At 35.9% G+C, this 27,713-nt stretch overlaps 1 protein-coding gene across 3 annotated transcripts in view; it reads right to left on the reverse strand.

Moving 5' to 3' along the window:
• Nucleotides 1-13,270: 13,270 nt before the first annotated feature.
• Nucleotides 13,271-27,713, reverse strand: part of LOC126883284 (uncharacterized) — a 314,814-nt gene continuing 300,371 nt past the window's right edge. For 2 of the 3 annotated variants that reach the window (XM_050648627.1, XM_050648629.1), the window contains exons 5-6: nucleotides 20,502-20,639; nucleotides 13,271-16,173 (exon numbers count right to left, since the gene is read on the reverse strand). In XM_050648627.1, the coding sequence (XP_050504584.1) occupies nucleotides 16,044-16,173; nucleotides 20,502-20,639 (268 nt within the window). In that variant the 3' untranslated portion in view covers nucleotides 13,271-16,043. The remainder of the gene's footprint in view (nucleotides 16,174-20,501; nucleotides 20,640-27,713) is intronic. The other variant, XM_050648628.1, reaches the window with a different exon arrangement.

Consider the following 27,713-nt stretch of genomic DNA (forward strand, 5'->3'; position numbering starts at 1 on the left):
TGAAATGCGTATGTCTCAAATTTGTAAGTGTGATTTCGTCGGTCTAATATGCAAATTGCCTAAGTCCATTTTTTGAGAAAATTGTTTTTTGGTGTCATCTAGTCGTAGATGGTAAAAGCTGCTCCTCCTCCTCCTCAGTCGTTTCCTCATTGCCGAGTGTCGTGATTCCCTATAATACGAGCAACTATCTCTTTCCATCGGCTTCTGTCCTGAGCTTCCCTCATGGATTCAGAGAATGGTTTTCCACTGGCTTTCTGTACTTGATCAGTCCATCGAGTAGGTGAGCGACCTCTACTTCTGCGCCCTTCAACGTTTCCCGAAATTATAAGTCTCTCAAGATTATCATCACTTCTTCTTGCAATATGGGCGAAAAATTTTAAGACGGTGCAGAGGCAAATAGAGGAAAGTCGAGTCTGAAAATTAAGCTCTTGGAGGATTGAGTGATTTGTTCTGTGTTCCGTTCATGAGATCCGAAGCATTCTTCTCCAGCACCACATTTCAAAGGCGTCAATCCTTTTTCTGTCGTCCGATTTCATTGTCCATGTTTCGGATCCGTAATTAAATATGGGAAAAATTAAGGCACGTACTAATCTTATTTTGGTGTTCTTCGACAAGGAGCGATCTTTCCAGATTTTCGATAATCGACTCATAGCGTTTTTGGCCATGCCTATTCTCCTACGTATTTCTGTTTCACAAGATCCTGTATTACTGATGTAGGATCCTAAATAAGTGAACTCGTTAACCACTTCAAACTGGTCTAAGGCTCCTGTTGTCTGAAGTGAATTTGAATAATCTACTATCATAATTTTTGTTTTTTGTTTATTGATCTTGAGACCACATCTATTGCTTTCGGCTTCCACTAGCTGCAGCAGGCTGGACATTTCTTCTTCGGATGCAGTTATTAATGTTGTATCATCTGCATATCTGAGATTTGAGATCTTCTTTCCTGCGATAGAAATACCGCCATTCCATTTGTCGAGTGCTTTTCTCATTATATATTCCCCATAGAAATTAAAAAGACTTGGAGATAGAATACATCCTTGTCGGACTCCTCTACCTATTTTAAAAGGATCGGACTTATAGTTTTCAATTCTTATTCTGGTTTCACTGTTCTCATATAGGATTTTCACCAGAGCTGACAGATGATCAGGAACCCCCATCTCATGTAGAACTTTCCACAAAACTGTCCAGTCTACACAGTCAAATGCCTTCTGATAATCCAGAAAGCAGATGATCATCGGAATTTTGAATTCTGACAAGCTTTTGAATGGTAAAAGCTACCGCCTGACAATTCCCACAAGCGCCATTATTATTTTATTTCGTGCCAATTTCGCTAAACGAATTTTGCCGAAGTCCAAACGTTCTTTCTTATTCATACGAATATTGCCTATGTTAGTGGTTCTGAAGTTGTTTTGATTGAAAACGTTAGGAAATGTAAGTAAATAAATATATTTTGATTATTATTATTAACATGGATATAGTATTATAAGTAGAAAGTTTGTGTAATTAATTTTGATCAATTTATGTATTGCATGGAGTTAGGCAATTTTATCTTTTTATGCTTTTGTTCCAAAGTTTTTTGTCTCTCCTCTAAAATTTTCAATTAGTGACTTAAATGTGACTTAAATGTCGTGTTAATGTTAGGTGCTTCAGGATAGTTCTCAGGTTGGCAGAAAAAAATTTTATCGTGGAGTACTATTTTCAGTCATACGGAAAAGATCGCGAACACGGTCCATGCTTAAAATCAATAATGATTTTTTCGTGCCAGATGGCATCTTTAACACCTGTTTTATCGGGAACGTCGTCGTGTATAATGTTTGCAAGGCTATAATCATGTATACTAAATATTTTATGAATAATCATAAACATTTCAATATTCATTTCAGTATTGTTTATTGTGCCGCATACTGTATTACATTATTACAAAAAATAAACTGCCAACTATCTGAATTATGTATCTATTTTAGTTTGGTTCAATTATATTTATTAGTAAAGCCAGCTTGCCTATTGCACATATGTTTATTTGCAGTAAAACAATTTCTATTCTGGATCATATAATACATTAAAATTATTTTCAAAATAATTTCATAATTTTCATTTAATAATTTAATTTAGGGTGCCTCATACGACGTAGGTTTAAGATTTATCAGATAATCATAAAGGTTCTAGCTTATTTGCTATAAGTGTCATATTTGCTAAATTATTCCGACTTTAAATTTCACTTTATATTCTTATGGTTATACCAAACAGAACGCAAGTAAGCTATTCAATTTAATAAAAAAATTAAAAGTGTTTTTTATTGCAAATATTTCGACAATTGGTATTTTGAATCACTAGAGTAAAAAATGAAATATGGGTCATAAAATTCCGAAATTCTGCTTTAAAAAATCATCTGCAAACTACATTTATTGAATACGAATTTCAATATGAAAATATCGACAAAAAAGGCGAAATCTATGACATTTAAATGTAAATATTTCATTATAGTCATTGTGGTGAGACCGCTCCCGTCTGAAAAACATTTCCAATTCGGTTTCTCTGCGGATTCATATTAAAACATGTCCCCTTTAAACAAATCTGAAGGAGGCCGGCCGGAATTTTTGTGCAGAAATTGTTTAAACAATTTTTTTAAACAGATACATAAGATCACCTTTTATTGCTCCAAAAAATATATTTTAGGGTTTTTGGGTCATTCTAAACAAGAAAGGTATCTTGTGATTTTCTCAAAAATTAACAGTTTTCGAGTTATTGGCGATTTAAAATCTAAAAAATGCGATAATACGCATTTTCGAGGCTTAAAAACTCATATTTAAATTAGTATTTTTGAGGGTGCCAATAACTTGGATTAAAGTTTAAACATTCCTTTTCAAGATTCCGAAGAGTGATCGGGTCTAACTTCAATTTAGACCGTAGTTTTTTAATTGTTATTTATGCGTGTCCATCCGGTTTTTTGCCGGTGCGGCGCGCACTATTTTCAAAAATCTCCTATTTTCCTCCGAAAAATATGTTTTCTAGATTCTTCGGGACATTCTAAATAAAATAAGTTTCTTGACATTTTTCTCAAAAGTTAATAGTTTTATAGTTATAAGCGATTTAAAATCCGAAAAATGACAAAAAACACATTTTCGCATTTTAAATCGCTTATAACTTTAAAACTAATAACTTGTGAGGAGAATGTCAAGAAACTTATTTTATTTAGAATGTCCCAAAGAATCTAGAAAAAATATTTTTCGGAGGAAAATAGGAGATTTTTGAAAATAGTGCGCCCCGCACCGGCAAAAAACCGGATGGACACGCATAATTAACAATTAAAAAACTACGGTCTAAATTGAAGTTAGACCCGATCACTCTTCGGAATCTTGAAAAGGAATGTTTAAACTTTAATCTACAATGTTTAAACAAAAATACTAATAGACAAGGCGAAAACGGCGGGTTCGAAGGGAAAAATATTCCCATGAGATTTTTTTGCATAATCACATTCGTGAGACATCCCAGAATAAGGTTGAAGAAGTCGCCCACGCGAAAAGTGGGCCAATTTTTTTTTAACAATTTTTTTTAATCAAATTGCAAGAATCAATATTTTTGGCCCGAAAAATTTTTTCTTTAATTTTGTTGGACCATTCTGGACAAAAAAGATCTCTTATAATTTTTCTCTAGATCGTTTTCGACTTATAAGCAATTTAAAATTGAAAAAAACGAAAAATGGCGATTTTCAAGGCTTAATAACTAGGTTAAAAGTTATTATTATGAAAGTCAATATATGACTAAATCAAAGTTTAAAGCCCCCCTACAAGATCCTGAAGAAATTTTTGTCATTATTTTATTACTAAGCTGCTATTTTTAAGTAATAATAATAAGTGCCATGCACGTGTGCGGCATCTGTAAATGCTGAGTGCGAGAGAGAAGCCATCCCAGCAGTCCAATTGTGCATCTTACTCGCACTCACATTTACAACCGCGTCAATACGATCTAACCGCTCATTGTTATTTATTAAAGATAACAGCTTAGTAGTAAATTAATGACACAGATTTCTTCAGGATCATGTAGAGGAGACTTTAAACTTTGATTTAGTCACTTTCTGACTTTCATAATAATAATTTTTAACCGAGTTATTAAGTCTTAAAAATGGCCATTTTCGCGTTTTTCAAATTTTAAATTGCTTATAACTCGAAAAAGGTCAACTTTAGAGAAAAATTATAAGAGACCTTGTTTGTCCATAATGGTCCAAAAAACCTAAAAAAAATTAGTTCTGGCCAAAAATATAGTTTTTTACAATTTGATTAAAAAAAAATTGTTAAAAAAAAATTGGCCCACTTTTCACGTGGGCGACTTCTTGAACCTTATTCTGGGATGTCTCATGAATGTGATTATGCAAAAATATCTCATGGGAATATTTTTCCCAACGAACCCGCCTTTTCCGCCTTGTCTATAATTTAAATTTGAGTTTTTAAGCCTCGAAAATGCGTATTTTCTCATTTTTTAGATTTTAAATCGCCTATAACTCGAAAACTGTAAATTTTTGAGAAAAATCACAAGATACCTTTCTCGTTTAGAATGACCCAAAAACCTAAAAATATATTTTTTGGAGCGATAAAAAGTGAGCTTATGTATTTGTTTAAAAAAATTGTTTAAACAATTTCTGCCCAAAAATTCCGTCCGGCACCCTTCAGATTTGTTTAAAGCGGACATTTTTGAATATGAATCCGCAGAGAAACCGAATTAGAAATGTTTTTCAGACGGGAGCGGTCTCACCACATGGACTATAAGAGGTTATTATTGCCAATATGATCCCCAACATCCGAAACGGATAGGAACCAGAAGAAGAAGAATCTCATCAGAACAAAAATAGTAATTCATGTTCATTCATTGGAACAAGTGAGTCATCTCAATTGCCTAGTGTGTGCGTTTTTGAGAATGGTAGAGACATGGATCGTAAAACTAAAATGTTTCCGTATATTTGTGCAACAATTCACAAGACATAAATTATATGCTTGCAATATAACATCGTTCAAATGTCTACCACGGCTTCGCTGGGTGATCCACATCCCATGTCAATACGGAAAATGTCCAATTTTCCGTGACTCTGGCTCATAAATCAGGTTGAATATGACAGATGTCGTCGGTTATGTTAGCTTTGAGGGGCGCTGTTAAGGGTTTTTGAATCGTTTCACATAGATCTACGATTTAAGAAAACCTCACAAGAAAGAGCCTAACGGGATCAAATCGGATGATGTCGGTGGCCAATTTACATCACTTCCACGAGAGATGACCATGCCCTCAAAGCTCTCGTCCAGAATGTCCAATGTGCTATGCGCTGTGTGGTACGTAGCACCGTTCTGTTAAAACCACAAAAGAAGTTAGCGATAATATATGTACATATCCAATCTAGTCCAATCATCCTCGGCACGCATTGAACTCTCTGCATCTGAATTGTTATCGTCCCAGATTCAACAAATCAGATTCATTATATCATTTAAAAAATTCATTGAAAATGAGGACTCATCGCTGAAGATGACATGTCTATGACAATTACGGTCAGTTTCTAACTGCTCCAGGGCCCATTCAGCAAATACACATTGTCTTCTATAGTTGTTTACCTCGTGTCCAGGGTAAGTCGAAATTTGCACAGATGCAGACCCAAGTGACGACACAAAATTCGTCAAGTTAAAGATGGTAGAAATTAGATGGTGAATTGGTAGAGACAACTAGTATTTAAACTAAAATTATGTAAGTCAAAGTTTTCAACCTAATAAAAATATTAAAAATATTGAAAAACATTAAAAATATTCCTAAAAGATATTTAATTGAAAACTTATTGGTCCATTTTCCTGGTAACACCTCTATGGCTTCTAAAAATTGCAAGCCAGATGGATTCTGAAGCGAAGAAGACAAGAGAGAATTCAAAAACTTACAATTCACGACCCCGTCTATTCAGCTGGTAAATTCCAACGGAAAATGGACCTAGGTACTCAAAGGAGTAAAAACTAATATAAAATAAAATAAAAACAAATAAAAATGTATACCATTTTTATTCAGTTGCAATGCGAAGGCAAAACTGTCTTATTTTTCACTTAGAACAGAGAGCGCAAACCAGCACTCTAAATCGACGATTTTCGACTCTATTTGGAATCCAATTGGAGCGCTGGTTTGCGCTCTCTGCTCTAAGTAAAAAATAAGACAGTTTTACCTTCGCATTGCAACTGAATAAAAATGGTATATATTTATATTTTATTCTAAAATTATGATTGATACAGGATATTCTTTTCTGGCTCTTAGCTTAGGTAATTTTAAAATTTAAGTCGTCATAACTTATTATTAATAAAAATACCTAAGTATTTCAACAAAATTCTTATCATATCTATTTGAAGCCACTCTAAATTTAGTGGCCACTCTAAAGTTTTTAATAAAAAAATCCTTAGAGAATTCTCCAGTTTCGACTTAGAAAAAGTGTCGTATTTCCTGGAACTTTGAATAAATATTTTAAATTTTGTCCCAAAATAGATCTTTTATTGCATGAGATTTAAATGAAAGATTGGTTAAACTCGGTTGACAACTAAATTTTATAAGCGTTTCACATAAACCTCATGCTGTCAACTATATTAAATATCAAATTGTCTTTGCCTTAGATCACTATATTCACCATTTCTTTTATAACTTCTAAATATTTACAAAATGTTCTTTGTTATACAAAGAATTAATCTTATTGTAAGGTTCAACATCGCAAACAAGTCGAAACAGTGCAAATTTTAAAAAGAGCATTAATAAATCATCTGATAAATCTCAAACCCTTGCAGAAAAATTAAATTCGAATAAATTATTTATATAAAGAGAATTTAAATATGCACGTAAAACTAAATCACCAAACCAAAGTTCTGTAGCTTTATATAAATAATTTACCCAATTTGACTGCCAGTGTTGCAATAAAAAGCTGCACTTTTGGCACAAAAGGACGGAAAAACAAACCAAAAAAAATTATTGCGAAGTGTATAAATCATCAATATTGGTCTAAGTATTATTTTAATAAGTACGTAAATAGGAAATGGGGAAATGTTTTTCCGTTAATGAACTTGATATGTTTTACCTGGATTAGCTATCGAAAGAAATCAGTCTTAACACGTTTGCCAAACAAAGAAAAGTCATCTTTTTAGGCCCGTTTGTAGTTACCAAAATTATTGTAAATCTGATTGAAGGGCCGTTTATTGCAATTAACCTTCGAGCGAGCGCGCTGACGTAAAGTTTACGACAAAAACACGTGATCGAACCCCCGCTTTTATAACGCGGTCTAGCGCGTCAAATTTCTGGGGTGGTGAGGTTCAGTATGTTCCTACACTAACAACGTATAGAGAATTTCCTGAAAAATGGATCGCGGCACTAAAAATTCTTAGGTTATACAAGATTATAATGAAACCAAAGATGGAGTGGACACTGCAGACAAGTTTTGTGCCACATACTCGGCCACAGGATAACAAAGAAATGGCCGGGTATATTTTCTACAGTCTGATTAATATTGGCGGCATAAATGCTCAAATCTTATACAAATGGGCCTGCCCATCCGAGGCTTCTAAATATAGAAGAGTTTTCCTGGAAAGTATGGAATTGAGCCTAATGAAAGAGCATCTTATCATCTGATCTACTCTAAGACATTTACCGCAAGATATAAGCGCTTTCCTCAAGGTGACTTATAGTCGGGAGGCTGAACCTACCAAAGAAGAAAAAAATAAAAGGTGGCTTTTAATTATTGTAAGGAATAAGAATGTTGATTCTGATCAATAATCAGATCCTTTTAAAATATTATATTTTTAAAGTATTGTTTGAATTTTTGGAAACAAAAATAAAAAATATTGGTTTAAAATATCGTTAAATATCATTTTTTATATCCCTGTAACAATTTTCCAACATCTAGTGAAGGAAAACATTATTTAAAAAATGACGTAAAATTTACGACACGCGCCTACTTATGTGAAATTAAAGGGCGCGCCCGCTGGAAGGTTAAATATTAAGAATTATTTTCTTCGTTTGGTAAAACACCACACAAAATTATTATTATGATTACTCCACACTTTTCGTATAATACGGAAGAACATCTCCCGTTAATCTACGATTCGCATAAATCTATACTTTGTACATCTTGGAAAAAATAAATATATTGATTATCACTGAATAGTAAAGAGTTTATTCGATACATTCATAAACTATAAATAAATGTAAAAATTATATACTTCAGTTGTAAAATATAAAATAGGATATAAACAACTAGCCAGGAAAATATCCATTAAAAGACAGAATTGCAGAAACGAATATCGTTAGTGACATAAATATTAATTTTCTACGGCTGTGCAAAAAGAGCCACTTTCACGCACGCATTTCGTTTCCAAAAGTTGCACTTTCCCGCACTGCGAGTGTGAAAGTAAATTTTCCCGCACTGCGTGCGGCAAAGTAAAATACCTTGTAAGATGGCATTATAATATATTATAATACATGCAATAAACTAATATTTAGATATTATTTACTAATTTATTTCAAACTTATCTTATTGTGTTCATGTTTTAATGTAATTAGCACGATTATTTCATTCATAGGAGATTCTGACCAATAGAAAGCTACAGAAATCTGAATTAAATCGATAATTTTTGATAATCTCCCGTCGTTAAGTATATTACGTCAGATGCCCTTCGTTGCTACGAAAAAATACATTCAGTGACATTAATGACAATTAATGTTTTAAAAATTATAAAAGTAATGACTTTCAATCGTCAAATATTTATAAAAACTGTGTGTTTAATGGTACTTACATAAATAAATTACAATAAAATTTTGGTTTTGAACAGTTTTATTCATGAAATAATCGCAACAAATTGCACTCGACCTCTGAAATTAATATAGAATTTTTGCTCTCGTGACACTTTGACATAATTTCACTCGCCTTCGGCTCGTGAAATTAAAACTGTCAAAGTGTCACTCGGGAAAAATTCAATAATTTCAGAGCTCTTGTGCAATTACTACTGATAATTCGATGAAATAAAATTATTTTGACATATCTAATATTTAAAAGTCAGATCAGTAGACAATGATAATGGTTTTGAATCGTCGTCATGGAAACCAATATCGTCGTCGTGGTAACCCATTATATTGAAAGTTTGGTTTTAACAACCTTGTCAAAGAAATAATTTGTTTGTTTTCACTTCTAAATAAAAATTGATATAACTCTATTTGTTGTGGCTTTCTTCCAAACGTACGGCCCTAGAAATAATATTGTTCCTAACTCATGCGGAAAGTATCTTCCCCGCACTCGGCTGCTTGCCCGAAGTCCGCTATTGCGTCGTTCGGGTCAACGGCAGTCTCGTGCGTGAAAATATCACTTTCCGCACTAGTTAGGAAAATAACTATTTTTCTATAACCGACATGAAATGTCATAATTTGCCACATATTGTCAATTGCAAAACGTCACATGTTACCCCACGGGGTAAAATCTATTTCTATCCCGCTCGTAGACGTCAAAAATTTATAAATTATTATCATAATTGATTTTGCTAACCTTTGACCACACTTTGACACAATTTTTTTGTTATTTTAGTAGTGACCTACTTACACTCTGTTTCAAACGTAAGAATCAGTACGGTTGTATATTGCAAGCGGGTTTGACATTCTGTGAATTATCATAGATAAATCCTCCTTTAGTAGGTATTCCGCAGGAGTATATCCGCAGGACTCTACAAGTACATGCCTAATACTACCTTTCACGGCCGATGCCGTGAAGAGCGGCGACGTTGTCAAGAGGATTCTCATTTAGTTTGTATTGGGAGTATCCTTCGTACACTGAATCTCATGTCCGAAATGCGGTGTAGGCAACAAATATCTACTTTCCTGATATTTTTTGATATTCTAGTTATTTTTATTTTTTATGGCAAAATTGTTGAAACTTCTGGTGTTTCTGGTGAGTTATAGAAAAAGCTATTGTATTATACACGGGGCAAAATGCACATTTTAGCGTCCTCGTGATTACAGCCCTCTGCTATGCGTGGAGACTTCATGCAGTGCGCTAAAAGCTGCTATTTTAACCCCTTATATAATAAATATCTACATGTCTGATTAAGTAATTATTGTATTTATCATCTTGCCTTATCCTCTCCTCGTCTTCTTATTTTACTGTGTCTGTATCTGATCATCACCCCATTTTACTATGTCTGTAGCAGTTCCTCTTATTGTTTTTCCACTCCACTGCTTTAAATTTTTTAACCACGACGTGCGTCGTCTACCCGGTCATCATCTTCATCATCATTTGCTCTACAATCCATGGTGGGTCTTAGCCTGTTCTAGAATCAGCTTCCACTCCTTCCTATCCTTCGCTTTCGTTTTCCAATTTCGCATTCTTAGCACTCGTAAGTCGTATTCCACCTGGTCCTTAAATCGTGTTCTATCTCAATGTGCCTCTTCTGCTCACTCCATCCGGTCTTTGGTTATAAATCTTCTACCAGGTTCTCGTTTTATTTCACCTTCCCTTGTATAAACAATCGCGTCCACCCGTATTTTTAGTTCTTTAGTATTTGAGTTAATTTTTTCTCTCATTGTGTTGAGTACCTATTTTTTCTTCATTTTTTTGCCTGACAGCCCTGCACTACTGCATACAAACCATTTCCTCAAGATCTTAAGTCATGATATTCTCCGTCTTCCAATATTTGACTTTCCTCTACATTTACCTTATATAATCTTCTAAAAGTGCCTATCTTCTGGAGATGGCGACCACATTGACCCATCTTATTCTATTTACGGCAGCTCGAAATAGATCAGTTGACGTTAGACCAGTCCACTTCCTAAGATTGGTCAGCCAGGATATACGTCTACGTCCAGGGCCTCTCCTGCCCTCAATCTTGCCTTGTAGAATCAACTGTAGCAGTCGGTATTTTTCATTACGCATAATGTGGCCGAAGTAAGCTAATTTTCTGTTCTTTACGGTGTTAATTATTTCTTTGTCTTTTCTTAGCATCTGGAGATTAGTTATATTAGTTGTGTGGTGTATTGAGACCCTTAACATACGTCAGTAGCACCACATTTCAAACGCCTCTAACCGTTTTATGGCATCTTCTGTCAGGCTCCAGCTTTCACCTCCGTAGAGGAGGACACTAAAGACGTAACATCTAAGAATTCTTATGCGTATATTGATACTTAAAGACAAGTTGCACTTGCAGTTGAACAGAATTTTCCTAAGAATGTTAAAAGAGCTTCTGGCTTTTTCAATACGAGTTTTTATTTCGTAGCTATGATCCCAAGTATCCTTAATGTTGCAGCAGAGATAGCATGTTTTCTGTACTCTCTCTAGGGGTGTATTGTTTACGGTAATTTGGACGTTTATGTTGGTGTTTTTACTAATTATCATTATTTTTGTCTTCTTACAGTTTAGTTTTAGGCCGTATTTGTTACATGCTTCTACAACATTATCCATGATCCTTTGGAGCCCCTGCGCACTATCTGCCAGCAATACTGTATCGTCTGCATATCTAATATTATTTATAAGTTGTCCATTTACTGCAATATCATCTTCTGATTCGTCCAAGGCTTCTCTAAAGATGTTTTCAGAATGTATGTTAAATAATGCTGGTGACAGTATGCAACCCTGTCTAACTCCTTTTTCGACTGTGAAGATTTCGGACAGTTCATTTTCGAATCGAACTGTTGCTTTTTGTTGGAGATATAAGTTTGAGACGAGTCTTATATCCTTACCATCGAGTCCTGATGTTTTTAGGATATCGATTAGTTTTCCATGTGGGACTTTATCAAATGCCTTCTCGAAATGTATGAAACATGCATACACATCGCAGTTGACATCCCTGGCTCTCTGTATTAGAACTTGCAAGCTGAAAAGTGCTTCCTTCGTTCCGAGTCCTGCTCTGAATCCAAATTGAACTTCACTCAGCTGTTCTTCTAATTTGGTGTATATGCGTGAGTGAATGATAGTAAGGAGTACTTTAAGTACATGGCTCATTAAACTAATTAATCTATGTTCTTCACACTTTCTAGCGTTGGCTTTTTTGGGAAAAGGAATGAATATTGATAGTAGTCAGTCTTTTGGTAAGTAACCAGTCTCGTATATGTTGTTGAATAACTTCGTAATAGCTGTAATTTGGTATGCCCCTAATAGCTTTAAAATTTCACCATGGACCTCATCAGGTCCTGGTGTTTTCCCATCTTAATCCGCTTAATGGCCATAGTTACTTCTTCGTTTGTTATTTCTGGGCTGTAGGGATTGTCTATTTCATACGGCCTTCGTGCAGCATCTTCGAATAATTCTTGCATATATTGTTTCCATCTTCTTAATTTATCTTCAATTGTAGTCAAAATCTGACCTTCGACGTCTACGACTATGCCTGTATTGCGTTGTTTTCTGATGTTCTGTACTTCTTTAATATTTTTGTGCATATGGAAATCGTCATGTTTGTGTTGTAGTGTTTCAATTTCCTTACATTTTTACATCAGCCATGCTTCTTTTGCCCCTTTTATTTACCTTTGCCTCTTATGCAACTTTTTGTATTCATTGTCATTTCTACCTTTTAATTTTCTTCGCTCTTCCATCATCTGCAATATTTTATCTGTCATCCATTCTTGTTTCTTTTCTCTTTTTGATTTAAGATATTCATGCGAAAGTGTGTTAATAGATGTCTTCATTTCGTTCCATTGTTCTTCTATGCCACTAGGAGTGTCTTCAACTATTTTCGCAAAATTCTTATTAACCTCTGTTTTTACTTTTTCCTGGATGTTATTTTCTTTCAGTAGTTTTATATCTATTTTGGGTCTCATTTTCTCATGAATTATTTTGAGTCGTATGTTGATATTTGCAACTAATAGACTATGATCTGAGAAGACATCGGCGCCTGGATATGTTTTTGTTGAGGTGACAGAATTTCTAAACCTTTTGTTTATGTTGATAAAATCAATTTGGTTTCTTATGATTTTCTCTGGGGTATCACCGGGTGCTTTCCATGTATAAAGCCTTCTTGGAAACCTTGCATAATAAGCTGTAATCTTCCCTTGCCCTCTCATCATGTCCTAAGTTTTCGACTCTTGATAGAAAATATTATTTTCGCTTCATTTCCTTTTTTTCTAGTTACTCTTCATTTAACATTCTTTGAATCCATGATACTCCAAGGGTTCTTCTGTAACACCAATATTCAAAGCCGACCAGCTTATTCAGATGCATATTAAAACAGTAATATAAAATTGTCAGAACATTTATTTGCCCCTTCTTCTTCTTTTTCTTCTTCTTCTTCATCCTTAAGTAATCCTACTTCGGACATAGGCCTCCCCAATTAAATCCAGTGTTTTCTATTTTGCGCCACTTGTTTCCAGTTCTTCTTCTTCTTTTTCTTTTTGTATAGACATAACTCAGTCTGTTTTTTCAATGTGCTTCTAGTAAGTTGTCGTTCCATCGTTTTCGTGGTCTTCCCACTGATCGTCTTACTATTGGGGAACCGTCTCTCGCTATCCTATTTGTTGTCATTCGGCTTATGTGGTCATTCCATTCTGTTATTCTGTTTGTTACCCAGTTATTAATGTTATACACCTTGCATCTCCGTCGTATATCTGTACTTCTTTCTAGCTCTATCCCATAGAGTCTTACCATCGATTTTTCGAAGGGTTTTAATCTCCGCTGTTACGAGCAATATTTTTGTCTTCTCTGTGTCGGGTCGTGTTTCTGCCGCATATGTCATTATTGGTCTGATGATTGTTTTGTAAATTCTGCCTTTCATTTCTTTTCCGATATTTTTATTTCTCCATATTGTGTCATTCGGACAACCTGCGGCTCTGTTTGCTCTATTCACTTGATCTTTCACTTCTGTTTCGAGCCTTCCGTAGTTAGATAGGCCTAGGTATTTAAACTCCATCACTTGGTCTATTATCTGACCTTCCAGCTCCAATTTACATCTTATTGGATCTGCTGTTATATATCCATGCATTTATAACCATGCATTTTGTCTTTTGTGAGGAAATTAACATTTTTCCAGTGGTGTCCTCCAAACTTCTTTATTTCATCAGCCCATCTCATTTGTGGCCTTCCTCTGCTTATCCTTTCTAACCACGGTCTCCATTGTTGTATTTCGTGATTCTATCTTTTATCCTTCAGTCAGGCATTGTGTCCTGCGAAGCTCCATTTTAATTTGGCAGCATGTTCTCCTGTGTCTTTTACTTTGGTTTTGCTTCTAATCCATTTATTTGTTTTTTTGCCTATAAATCTCACCCCGAGCATTGATCTTTCCATTGCTCTTTGTACCTTTACTACTATTTTATCCATGTTGCATTGGTGAGTGTCCACGTCTGTGAACCATACGTAAGTATAGGGGGAATACACTTGTCGCAAACTCTGGTTTTCAAATATTGTTCTATTTTAGTGTTTTTCAAGATCCAATCTTGATCTTGATCTTGAATTTGTCCCAACATTGTGAAATTATTCGTCAACAGTGTGCCTATTTCGATGGCTACAGTAACCAAACTTTTTTTAATATTTGTTATTTGGTTAAAAGAGCTCCATTTCCATATACAAATTTCCTTTTCCACAGTAAACCATTGTAAACAATAGATTACAAATCTTCGTAAAAAATCGGATAATCATGATAGCCGTTTCTGCAATTTTATAACATAGGTATATACAGCAGTGTCTCCCAAAAATCTAGAAAACACTCTTAACTGTTATACAACTTCTACGGTCTGAGCTACATCTACATAACGATGCTACATAGCTTAAATAATTAGATATAAAAATGCGTCTAACACATATTCTAACCTAGGTCTTTTTGTCGCAAGTTCTTTGATTTGAAATAAAAAGTTTTGTGTCCCACGTTCATCAAATATACACATATTTAGACAGGGTGTTTCATTAATAATTGGAAATATTTTAACTGTATATTCTTGGGCTGAAAATATTGAGGTTTAGCTGAAATCACCTAGTCCGAAAATTGAGCTCCTAAGGGAGCCCGAGTTCTTTGAACGAAAGAATCTCTATATCTTTCAGAGATAAATCGATTCCATAAATTTCGAATTTCTAGTACCGGTCATAGGCGTCCTTTTTGGGTAGGGCAATAGTTATTTTATCGCATAACTTTTTTGGCTTTAACTTTTAAGCATTTTTGCCACTGAATTATTAAATTGTTAGGTATTCTAGTACTAAAAAGTACTCTTGCTTTAAGTCGGTAGGATTCACCTACTTCTAGAAAAAACGATTTGAAAATTTTTCGTTTTTGAATTTGAAAAAAAAATTAAAAAAGGTGTATTTTACCAACTTTTAGTTGGTAAATAACCGTGACCTATCCAAAGCGGACGCATCTGACCGGTACTAGAAATTCGCAATTGATAAAATCGATTCATCTTTGGAAGGTAAATAAATGTACCAGTTTTCATATTTCTAAATAGTTTTTTTTTAACATTTTTTCCAAATTCAAAAATTTTCAAATCGATTTTGCTAGAAAACAGTGTATTCTACCGATTTAAAGCATGCTTACCTTTTATTACTAGAATGCATCACAATCTAATGTCAAAAATGCTTAAAAGTTCCAGTCAAAAAAAGTTATACGATAAAATAACCGTTGTCCTACCCACAACAGACGCCTATGACTGGTACTACAAATTCGCAATTTATGGAATCGATTTATCTCTGAAAGATAAAAAAGCGTACCAGTTTTCGTTTTTCTAAATAGAAGCGTTCTGGCGATATTTAAAAATATCTAATTACAAGACACCGTCTTCAAAGAGCTCTAGCTAATCTAGGAAGCATTTTTGGACTAGGTGATTTGAGTTAAACCTTAATATTTTGAAACCAAGAAGCTACAGTTAAAATATTTCCAATTATTAATGAAACACCCTGTATACGTTTTATATTTCTACAAAAATTTAGCTTTGTATCATATTTTTTGTATAAAACGATCTTCTTTTGTTCTCTCGATATAATTTTTAATGATGAAATTGATGGGGATATTCGATGCTCCAATGGGGAAACTAGAGCTTAAGGAAAGTTATTACTGAGTTTCTTTGTAGCATACTTGCTAAAGCTCCGTGGGTCATCCTTTTTCTTCTGTCGGTAACACTATTGATACGGACTTTCTGGGACCATTTCTGTGCACTGGTACTTGTTCAAAATGAGATTCCACTAGATTCTGTTGATCGGGAACTTGGACTAGATTTGGACTGCTGAAACAATAAAAGCATTAATCATTAAGCCAACACAAAGACACAATCAACGGCCAATTCTACCAAGACATGGAGAAAAGTCATAGTTAAAGCTGGCATGTGTGAAATTTAAGTATTTTTGGGAGTGAAAGTGAAATTTTTTCACTTTCACAGAATGGCAATGATTAATTGACGTTTTCCATTTTTTTTTTTTTTTTGTTTTAAGTGGCAGCTACTTGTCGGAGGTTGGTAATCAATAGAGTCTGGATTTCTAATCGTAGGCATAAAAGCAGGAATATTTTCTTTTTAAATATGAACGAAATGTGCAAAAATAAGTCATTTGACACCACTTCTTGTTATTCTTTTTTTTTGCATTTTTTTATTAAATTTGTGTATGCTCCTTTTGGATTTTTGTGCTTATTTGGTGCTTTTTTATGCAGGTTGTTTGATAAAGAATCGGCCATAGCGTAACCATAGATACCTGAGGTTAAAATAGGTCGATTTAAGCTAACTTACCTTAGTACGAAAGTTGATAATAACAGAAATACAGGGTCAAAGAGTCAAAGTTAAACTTTTATTTTAGTTATTTTTGAATATTTCCTGGCAGGCATGAGATAACAACACGAAATTTGGTAAGTGGGGGTTTTTTGGAACGAGAAACCTAAATTCCCCACCAAAAATATTATATTACCCAGAGGGCGCCACATACGTCTTTCCGCTCTCATTTAATACGTTTAACTTTTTTTATCCACCACTCTGTATAATTTTCAGATCAAAACTTTTATTCTCCTGTTATTTTTACTTCGAAAAGGTATATTACATTCATCTCGCTAAACAGAACGGTTTTCGAGATAAACGCATTTTAGATCTACGATGCAAAATTCAATTTTTTGCATATTTCATTGTAGTTACTAAAAACCATTTGAAATATTCTTGTCGTACTTGGCAGCAATTGTAACTACTGTACACCCTTCTAAATTGTATTACACAAACGTTTCTAGCTACTACCAAAGGCGTACGACTGGGGAAAGCCCCGTTAATTAATTTTTAATTTATTATTAATTTTTTATTCCAGTATATCTCGCTTAGTTTGAATTTGAATGTAGTCAACATCTAATATTGCTCATTTTAAAGGTATTTTCAAGTACTACAAAAGGTATTGGTAGGATTATACACCTAAAATCGGCCGTTTCTCTGTTCTTTCAAGTTGAATACACCGATTTGAGCATGCAGCAAAAAAAATAAATTCTTCTCACCTACCATATCTCTTTTTGTATAATAACTAGAAGATTTATGAAAGAACTAATCTCTTTATTTTTTTAAAAGCTACAAAATTATTTTATATAGTTTTTTTCGTTAGATGCATACATTTTAAGGTATTCGCAAAAAAACGTTCGAAGAGGTGTCATTTTTCAATGAAAATGGTCAACTTTCCACCACGAATAACTCAAAAAGAATTAAGTTTTCAAAAAAAATATAGAACAGTTTTTGCTGAGAATTAGGTTCTCTAGCCACATCCGTGGTTATTTTAACCAAAAAATTTTCCACCCCCGAGAAGGAGTGGGAACCACCCCCAAGATAAAAGCGCCCATCGGCATAGGGTAGACTTTGTTTCTTGAGTCATTCCCTACTTGTATGTATCGGTTTTAGAACGTCTTTCGACGTTGCCGATGCCTAACTTCCACGTCCTTCTATCACCCCATTGGCCATCTCTAAGATCCCTTGCACTCATTGCTTTGGTTACCCCTTCTTTCCATGTCTTTTTGGGTCTTCCTCGTTTTTTGCGGTTTGGTGTACCCACTGCATGATCTTTTTCGGCAATCTTGTGCCTTCCATTCTTTGAACATGACCATACCAAATCAACTGTTTCCTCTCAATGTCTGTTGTTAAGTAACCATCTATTCCAATTCGTCGTCTTACTTCCTCATTTCGAACTCTTTCCCTACGGGATATACCTAACGATCTTCTAAACACATCCATTTCTACAGCTTCTAATTTTTTCCTGTTGTTCTCGGTTATTCTCCAAGTTTCTGCTCCGTAAAGTAGGCTGCTTTTAATAAGTGTTTCATAGATATTGTATGTTCGCTGTATTCCTATTTCGGAGCTCCAAAGTATTCCATTTAGGCAGCCAATTGCTCTTCTAGCTTGTGTTACCCTTTTCTTTATTTCCTCATCGTCTTTTCCCGTTCTATCGAAGATTACTCCCAGGTACGTGTATTCACTACAGGATGTGATTTGTTCATTATCCTCTAGTTCGATGTTGGATAACTCAGTTCCTATGGGTAGGTATTTAGTTTTTTCCACATTAATTTCCAAGCCCCACTGTTCATATTCCTCCTTTAGTTTTCTTGCCATATACTGTAGGTCGTCTTTATCATTGGCTATGATCACTTGGTCATCAGCAAATTGTAAGGTATATAAACAAACCTCTACTTACTGTAGTATTCCCTACTTACTGTGAAAATATCAAGTAAATCGATGTAGTAGGATGGAATTCGGAGCCAAATACCCTCATTGACTGCTCTATAGGCTGTTGAAGCGTAGCACTGGCCCTGTTACCTTCCTTGTATACCGTAGGCCCTAGATATAGCAGACTACCCTGCTATAATTACAAAGCCGCGTCAGCGGTATAAAACGGGAGACTATTATTATTAATTAACTCAGTTCTTAATGCTACTTTGGAACAAGAAGCATCAAAATGTCCAACGTGATTTAACGAAACGTCTGCAATCATCTCTCAATCTACCTTAAATAAAAAACCAACGGAAGAACATCTAGAAAATTAACGACTTACACAAACACATGTTCCTTTGTGGTTATTTTTTGGTGAAACAATATGCTTCATTCGTCATAAATCTATTAAGGAACACATTAATTATCACTAAGATAAATGTTAAACCATACTTCTAGATAAAAAACTAACGTTGGAACGCCACAGTACAACATTGGAGACCTTACAAGAGGAAGACCACAGATGAGATAGGTAGATTTCTTCTTCCTAAGGTGCCTATCCGTGCCGGATGTTGGCGATCAGCATGGCTATCCTAACTTTGCTTGCTGCTATTCTGAATAGTCCGGTTGTCGATGTATTAAACCACTTTCTCAGGTTTTGAAGCCAAGATATTCTTCTTCTCCCAGGTCCTCTCTTTCCAAATACCTTGCCTTGAAGAATGAGTTGCAACAAGCCATATCTCTGTTCATTCCTCATAACATGGCCGAGATATTCCAGTTTGCGCTTTTTGATTGTGTTATTAATCTCGCATTCCTTGCCTATTCTACGTAGAACCTCAACATTAGTCACACGATCCACCCACGAAATTCTCAAAATGCGCCTGTAACACATCTCGAATGCCTCGAGTTTTCTCAAAGAAGCCTCGGTAAGTGTCCAGGCCTCTACTCCGTACAATAACGTAGAAAATACATAGCATCTGATGATAGAGATTTTGGTAGCAAGAGTTAACTCGTGGCTTCTGAAAAGAGACTTCATCATTATGAATGCTGATCTCGCTTTTCCTATGCGTTGTTTTATTTCACTTGAGTGGTCCCACTGGCTGTTTATGTTGGTACCAAGGTATGTGTAGCTGTCGACCCTGTCAATTAGTTGTTGGTTAACCAAAACCTGTGTATTTAATATTTCGCGCTTACTGACTACCATGTACTTTGTTTTTTTTCGTATTGAGATCAAGTCCGTATTCTCTACTTATATCTGATATGCGCGACATTATTCTTTGCAAACCATCTAGACTGTCTGCAAAAACTACAGCGTCGTCGGCATATCTAATGTTGTTCAGACGCACTCCATTGACTAATACGCCTTCCTGCAGTTCTCCCAGCGCTTGCTCGAAGATACATTCAGAGTATATATTAAACAGCACAGGGGACAGGATGTATCCTTGCCTCACTCCTCTATCTATGGAGACTGCCTCTGTCAATTGGCCATGCACTTTAATATTGGCAGTTTGGTTGTAATACAAATTATATATGATTCTCAAGTCTCTATCATCTACTCCCGCTTCTTTCAAGATGTTTATGAGTTTATCATGTTTTACTCTATCAAACGCCTTTTTTAGTCGATAAAACAAATATACACGTCACAGTCAACATCCCTGCATCTTTGTATAAGCACTTGGACAGCGAATGGAGCCTCTCGGGTGCCTAAGGCATTGCGGAATCCAAACTGCGTCCATGATACCAAACTACGTCCAGATAGGTAGATAACAAACAGAAAAGCCGGAATAAATTGAAAGTATGTTGCTCAGGAAAGGGATTGATGGAAGGTGTTAAGAGAGGCCTATGTCCAAAAATGGACGACAGAATGCTAAGAAGATATGTTAAACCTATGAACCTACCTTTCAAAATTTGAATTCGGTGGTGGCGTAGGAGACCTCGACAACGGAAAACTAGCCACTTCCCTGTTCCCCGTCAATGATCGAATAGATCCGAATGGTTGATCAGGAGACATCTGAGCTACTGGTGCAACCAGAACCCTGCAACAAAAAAGATATTTATATAAAAGTTATTGGGCTGTTGAGTTAAATTTTTTATAAAAAATTCAAACAGTTTGAAATTATAAAATTTACAAGATCATAATAGAACCTCTGGAACTATTTGATGTACCCTAGAAAAGAAGTCTCGTGGAGTTAGTCATGGAGATCTCCAAAGTACTCTAAGTACGCCTAGCATTTACGGTAGAATGCAGTGGTAATTCGTCATGTTAAGACAACAGTTCGTCTCATTCACAAGGGGACGTCCTCTAATGAGACAGGCAAATCGTCTGTTATGCCTATTTCGCACTATGATTATGCTAGTATTTTAGTCCATTAGCCTATTAATTATATTAATAACTAAACATTGACACTGGTTTCCAATCAGTCTAGATTTTGTTTGACCTTCCTCTCGTAATCGCAGTTGGGTTACAACATTTTGTAGCATTTAGGCGGTAGGTATGTTCCTTTTTAGAATCATTTAGCCACCGCGCTCATAAAAAAAGGCGCCAACCCAAATTCTAAAAACGGCGCTAACCTAATCTCTGAACAAAGGCGCTAGACTCCCCCCCCCCCCCTCCTAAGCTTTTACACCAAACTTGTTTGAAATCCTAATGCATGCAAAGTAAGTCAATGTTGCTTGTGAATTTTTTTTAGTTTAATTTTAATTTAAGTACATACATTCTTTCACGGTTTTTGCTCTAAATTTTAAAGAACCGCTTGGATTGACATGAAATTTGGCATACGCATAGCTTACATGTCAAAGAAAAAAAGTGATATTGTGCCGATGTGTGCTTTTGCCCTGGGGGTGACTTTCATCCCCTCTTGGAGGTGAAAAAATATAAGTCCAAAATAAGTCCGAAATGGATAAACTGACTAATTTTAAGTAACTTTGTTCTATAGAGCTTTTTCGCCAAGTCAACACTTTTCGAGTTATTTGCGAGTGAATATGTTCATTTTTAAACAAAATAACTACATTTTTAGACGGTTTTTCGCAAATAACTCAAAAAGTAAATATTTTGTCGAAAAAAACGTTCTTAGCAAAAATATAGCCTGTAAAAAAGTAAAAAAATGGTGTACGCATTAGGTCTTTGGACCTCGTAAAACCAGAGTTATAGCTAATGAAAAATAGATTCATATTCACCAAATTTCAAATAGAATACTTCGAAGTGAAATATCCAGAAAAGTAAGCACGTTTTGGGGAAAATCTATTATAACTTTTTTAAAGTGTTTAAAAAGAGCTTTATTTCTGTTTTTATAAAAAGTTTTTATCATTAAATTTAAGCAAGTTACGCTCAAAATAAAGTTGGTCCCTTTTGTTTTGACAAAAAAAATCGGAAAGACCACCCCCTAATTAGCAACTTAAATGAAATAAATCGTTACCGCTCCACAAATTATTTTAAGTATGTTGTGTTTATATGATCTGTAAGTTTCATCGATTCAAAGTGCTTATTTTTGAAAAAATTTGGTTTTAAAGTGAAATTTTTAAAAATTTTAATTTTGAAAAATATGATTTTTTTCAAAATAACTTAAAAATTGTTAGAGATACCAAAAATCTCGAGAAACAAAAAAAGTCAGCATTGCTTTTCTGAATATCATGTATTTTTTTGTTTTTCTGTTAGACAAAAATTGATTAAGATTTGATGTTTCTAAATTTGCATATATTCGTGATCAGTGACCCGTTCAACCCCTTTTAACTACAGCCCTTTCAAAAATAAGGACGTCGAACCGATGAAACTTACAGATCATATAAACAATACATACACGAGTCAAGAAACTTGTAAAGTCGTAACGATTAAGTTCATTTCTGATACTAATTAGGGGGTGATTTTCCCGATTTTTTTACCAAAAAAAAAAGGGACTAACTTTATTTTGAGCGTAACTTGTTTACTTTTGATGATAGAAATTTTTTTATAAAACAAAAATGAAGCATTTTTTTAAACACTTTAAATAAGTTAAAATAAGTTTTCCCCGAAATAAGCTTCATTTTTAGTTATTTCACGTTAAAGTATTCCATTTGGAATTTTACGAATATGAACCTATTTTTAATTAGCTATAAGTCTGCGTCTACTAGGTATACAGACGTGATATATGATATATACACTATTTTTTAAAATTTTTTACAGGCTATATTTTTTCTAAGAATGGTTTTTCGACAAAATACTTACTATTTGAGTTATTTGAAAAAACCGTCTAAAAGCGTGGTTATTTTGTTGAAAAAATGAACATATTCACTGGCAAATATCTCGAAAAATATTGACTTAGTGAAAAAACTTTGTAGAACAAAAGTTACTTAGAATTAGTCAGTTTATCCATTTCCGGATTTACTTTGGACGAATATGTTTTTGAAAACCACCCCCGGGGCAAAAGCACATATCGGCACAATATCACTTTCTTTCTTTGACTTTGCCAAATTTCATGTCAATCCAAGCGGTTCTTTAAAATTTAGAGGTTTTGCAATATTTTACCGTTAAAGAACGGACTAATAAAGTAATTTACTGTTTTTATTGGGAGTAGTAAATTATATTAAGATGCCACAAAAATATAGCTTCAGTTTCCCAGTATCCCTTTCACTCCGTTACAGTCTTTGGTACTCTCTGAAGACTCCAAGCAATTTTTTGAAAAGTGTGAGTACTTTTTCAACTGCTTCTACAGAAGAAGACACTGGTTCAAAAACATTTAACAAAAATCACGATAATGATGATTGGTGCTCAATATAAGTCACTTTTTGAATCTTTAAATTTTTAGAGCGTTCTGAAACTCCATATAATAGAAGAGTAAACCTCGATAAAAAATCCGCAACCACACAGTGTCAGGCGATCCGTGCCTGAATGGTGAATGACCTAACGTCAGACGGCCGCAAACGGAGCCCTCGAATAACTGACGAACCTACTTTGAAATTCAAGCCTCAGCGTGGCCAAGGGCGCACTGCCTCGCCGGATGGTACAACTTGCCCCTACTCGTGGGAACTATATTAATAAATATTTAATCACGCAGGAAAAAATAAAACAAAACGAAGGGACAATGAGACAATGAATCATCAGTGGTGGTGCAGCTGGAACAAGTTATGAATGAGATGATATGGTATTCATCAGTAGTGAAGGAAACAAAAGTAAATTATTCAGAGAAGAGGAAAATAGGAAGGAGGAGACTATGATCTTAGGAAGAAGCGGACCTGTTGAAAGATCCCCAGTCAAGGGTAGGGACCTGACCAAGACGGATCTTCCAGGGGAGGCAACCTTGCAAAGGAGCTCCTCACTTGGGGATAAAAGACCTAGAGAGAAGTAGGAGACCTTCGACATAACAGCCATGGTAAGAGCAATCCAGGAACTTAGCAGAGTTACAAATAATTTAGTGAAACTAATGTCCGACCATACAAACACGAAGGTCGAGATCATGAATGAGGTAAAAAACATTAAAAGAATCACCGAAGACATGGAGGGCACCTTCAGACAAGTCACGAAATAGAATAGTGGAGAAAACCGGTGAGGAAGGAACGACTAAGGAGACGGCAAGAGTGTCCACACAGATCGACTTCAAAGAGTTCTTCCCCCAAAAACTTAGTGACTTTTCGGTGAGGGGGAAAGGTTCCACGACCTGATAAGGGAAAATCAGGAACTGATGGGAGGATGTGCAGGAGGTACATACAGACCAGGAGAGGTGGAGTACCTCTAACTTAATACTATGACCACAATTACAAAGAAAGTCAGGAGAAGGAGAACCGGGGAAACCGTCAGACTATTTTCATGATCTCTGTAGAAAAAGGGGTGACGGAAATAGACGGGGATAAGAGATTACTGGCAATTCTTTCTAAATTGAGGGAAGAAATGGAGACACTGGAGACCAGAGAGGCGTCTTTAAGAGTAGTGGGGCTACAGAGGTAGGAAGCTCCTGGAAGTCACCTTTATGGGTATGAACTTCCACCTCGCACTGGAGGAGTATCAATGCGGCGAAAGGAGGGTGGGGACACAGAAAGCGACCGTAAAGGGAGGTGGAAAATCCTACACCGAGTTGCTCAAGCAAATCAAGCGTAGCGTGAACATGGGTAAGGAGGGGATTAGCGCCAAAAGCGCTAAGAAGACTAGGGACGGGGACCTCCTCCTCGAAGTGGCAGGGAAACAACAGGCCGAGCGCCTGAAGACGACTATTGTGTCACACGGATGGAAACACAGTAGAGGATGTCCGGGCTATCAGGTCCTGGTGTACATATTTGATATAGACGAAGATGTCACAAAGGAAGAAATTCTGAGGCAGGTTCAGAGGTATACTGGAAGCAGGGAGCCTAATGACATCAAACTCGTCTCTATAAGGGAAAATAGGGAAGAGAACACAAACGTCACGGTCGGACTGACGTGCATCGCAGCCAAGAAGGCACTGGAAAGAGAACATATACCCATTGGCTGGAACTGGTGCAAGATAGAAGAGCGACTGCATGTCCAGCGGTGCTTCAGATGCCTCCAGTTAGGGCATAGAAAAATCGACTGCAAGAGAGAAAACAGGGCGGACTCCTACTACAGATGTGGCAAGGAGGGGGCAACAGACACGAGAGTGCAGTAGTGAGGCGACTTTGTGCCTCACTTGTAAATAATGCGGTCACAGGGCCGACAGCTTACAGTGCCCGGAGTATAAAAAACTGATCCTGGAAAACCGGGGTCTCAAGAGAGACCCTGCCACAACGGATGAGGAAGGTTTGGGTGAAAGCACCTAGGACCAGGAATCATACAGCGTACAGGTAAGTAAGTTTGAGAGATAAGAACCGTCTAACACGTAGTTCCTTCAAATAAATGTGGGATGGCAAGGGCCGCTCAGGACATTGCAGAGGCACTCGAACGAAGGGAATTTGGTCTCTCGACAAATAATCATTAAAGATAGGAGATCTGACGTTACCGTATACGTGGTAAACCGAGGAGTTGGCATCACCAGATACTCTATTAAAAATGGGTATCTTAAGGTATGAGTTGTTTCACCAAACGTCCTGCTTCGGGTATAAGAAGGTTACATTGACGACTCAATTATACAAGAGGCTATTACTAAGAATTTACCGGTCGTCATAGCCGGTGACTTAAGTGTGAACGATCGTCCATGGAACCAACGAGTGCAAGATGGGAGAGGGAAATACATATCAGAATGGATCCACGTCGTGGGTCTTACCGTGGTAAATGACGGTAAGGCACCTACGTTCGTGAGAAATAATAGTGAAGCCTTTCTGGACATCTCGCTGGTTTTAATGTCACTTCTAAACAGGGTCGTAACCTGGACGGTTTTGGAAGAAGAATCGCTTAGCTTACATAAATATGTGAGTTCTCAACTAAGGAGCAAAAGGAGGAAATGGAAAGATGATGATATCGATCTAATGAGAATTTTAAATGAGGAGACTTTTGTGGATGCTTTTGGCTTGATTGGTCCGAGATACGAGGATGTAAGTGAGTTTATCGAGGATCTGAGTGCGGTATCGGAGTTGGCTTGCGTGAGTTCAAATGGGAGGTATGAAAGGAAACAACCATACTGGTGGAATGAGCGTTTTGAATATCTGAGAACAAATTGTATGAGAGTAAGAAGGGAGTGGAAGAGGTTAATAAGAGTGCAAGCAGGAGATTTGGAAGAGAGAATGAATTAATTGAAGCGATACCTAAAGGCGCCCGAATCGTAAATGGTCTTCGAGGGCGTCGCGAGTCGCATCTAAGCATTTGATTATCTGATACCTGAAACAAGTTGTATTTTGCTGTACCCACTGGCTATAATGATCTAGGATTCTGGGATGCAACAATCCTATATGTATATTATGTATAATGTAGTTATGGAGCGCAGAAAACTATACCTGTATATTTTAGGCCAATTGTGGGATGTAGCACTCTTTGTATCAGATACCCACAAAAGGCGCCTGAATAGGAAAAATGGTCTTCGAGGGGGCCGCGCACATTATAATAGAAATAGCGGATATTTATACCTACGAAAGGCGCGCAAATCATAAAAATGGTCTTCGAGGAACAGAAAAGAGAAACAGCGAATATTGATACCTACAAAAGGCGCCTGAATCGAAAAAATGGCCTTCGAGGGCGCCGCGCGTCGTATATAAGCTATTTGATTATCCACAAGGATGAATTTCCTGTAGCTGGCTGTATGTATACTATTTGATTCTCTTATACCTGGTATTTCGTTACCCACTGGCTTCATTATATAGGTTTATGGTGTGCCCTCGGCGCCAAACGGAGAAATCAGAAGCAAGTAAAAACATTTTTAGGGGAATGATAGCTGCTTCATATTTGTGTAAAGTTCGAAAAAAAATTTTCAGCTTTTATTTTTTTTAATGCATAGATAATCTTTTCGTCAAGATATAAGAAATTTGACCTGACGCTGGTGGGATGTCCCTACCGATTTAGTATCATAATAAATAGTTGACGTTACTAATCCCTCAATTGTCTTTGCGACGGGTGGCAATAGTTTTGGAACAGCTACTAGGGCCGTACTTTATATTATTTACAGAACTGACTCGTTACCTATCAATGCAAATAAATTATTAAAATTAAAATTTCTAGACAATGTATTAAAAATTTGGCTGGCTTGGAGGAGAAAGTTTTTTACTATCGGCAAAAAACACTAAAGATTCAAAGCTGGACTACCATGAAAATATGACGAGTAGCTTGTTTAAGGAATGGTTTGAAAAGAAGGTGTTGCCAAATTTGCCTCCAAAAAGTGTAATTGTAATGGATAACGCAACGTATCACAGCGAACAAATTAGAAAAATCCCCGGTGTAGGTTCGACAAAAAAACAGATATCTGATTTTTTGTATGACAATGATTTGTACTTTGAAGAAACATATACAAAAAAAGAAATGTTGGAAGTTCTTCACACAAAAGTGTTTGAGAAACAATTTGTTATAGACAAATTAGCCAAACGTGATGGTCATAATGTATTGCGATTACCTCTTACTACTGTGTCTTCAACCCCATTGAATTAATCTGGAGCCAACTTAAGGAAAGTTTACGGCGAAACAACTGCTGTCCCAAATTTAGTAGCGAATCGGTGTCACATGTTGTAGAAGAAATAAAAAAGATTTCCCCAACACTGTGGCAAAA

This window comes from Diabrotica virgifera, chromosome 4 (assembly GCF_917563875.1).
Source record: "Diabrotica virgifera virgifera chromosome 4, PGI_DIABVI_V3a".
NCBI lineage: Eukaryota > Metazoa > Arthropoda > Insecta > Coleoptera > Chrysomelidae > Diabrotica > Diabrotica virgifera.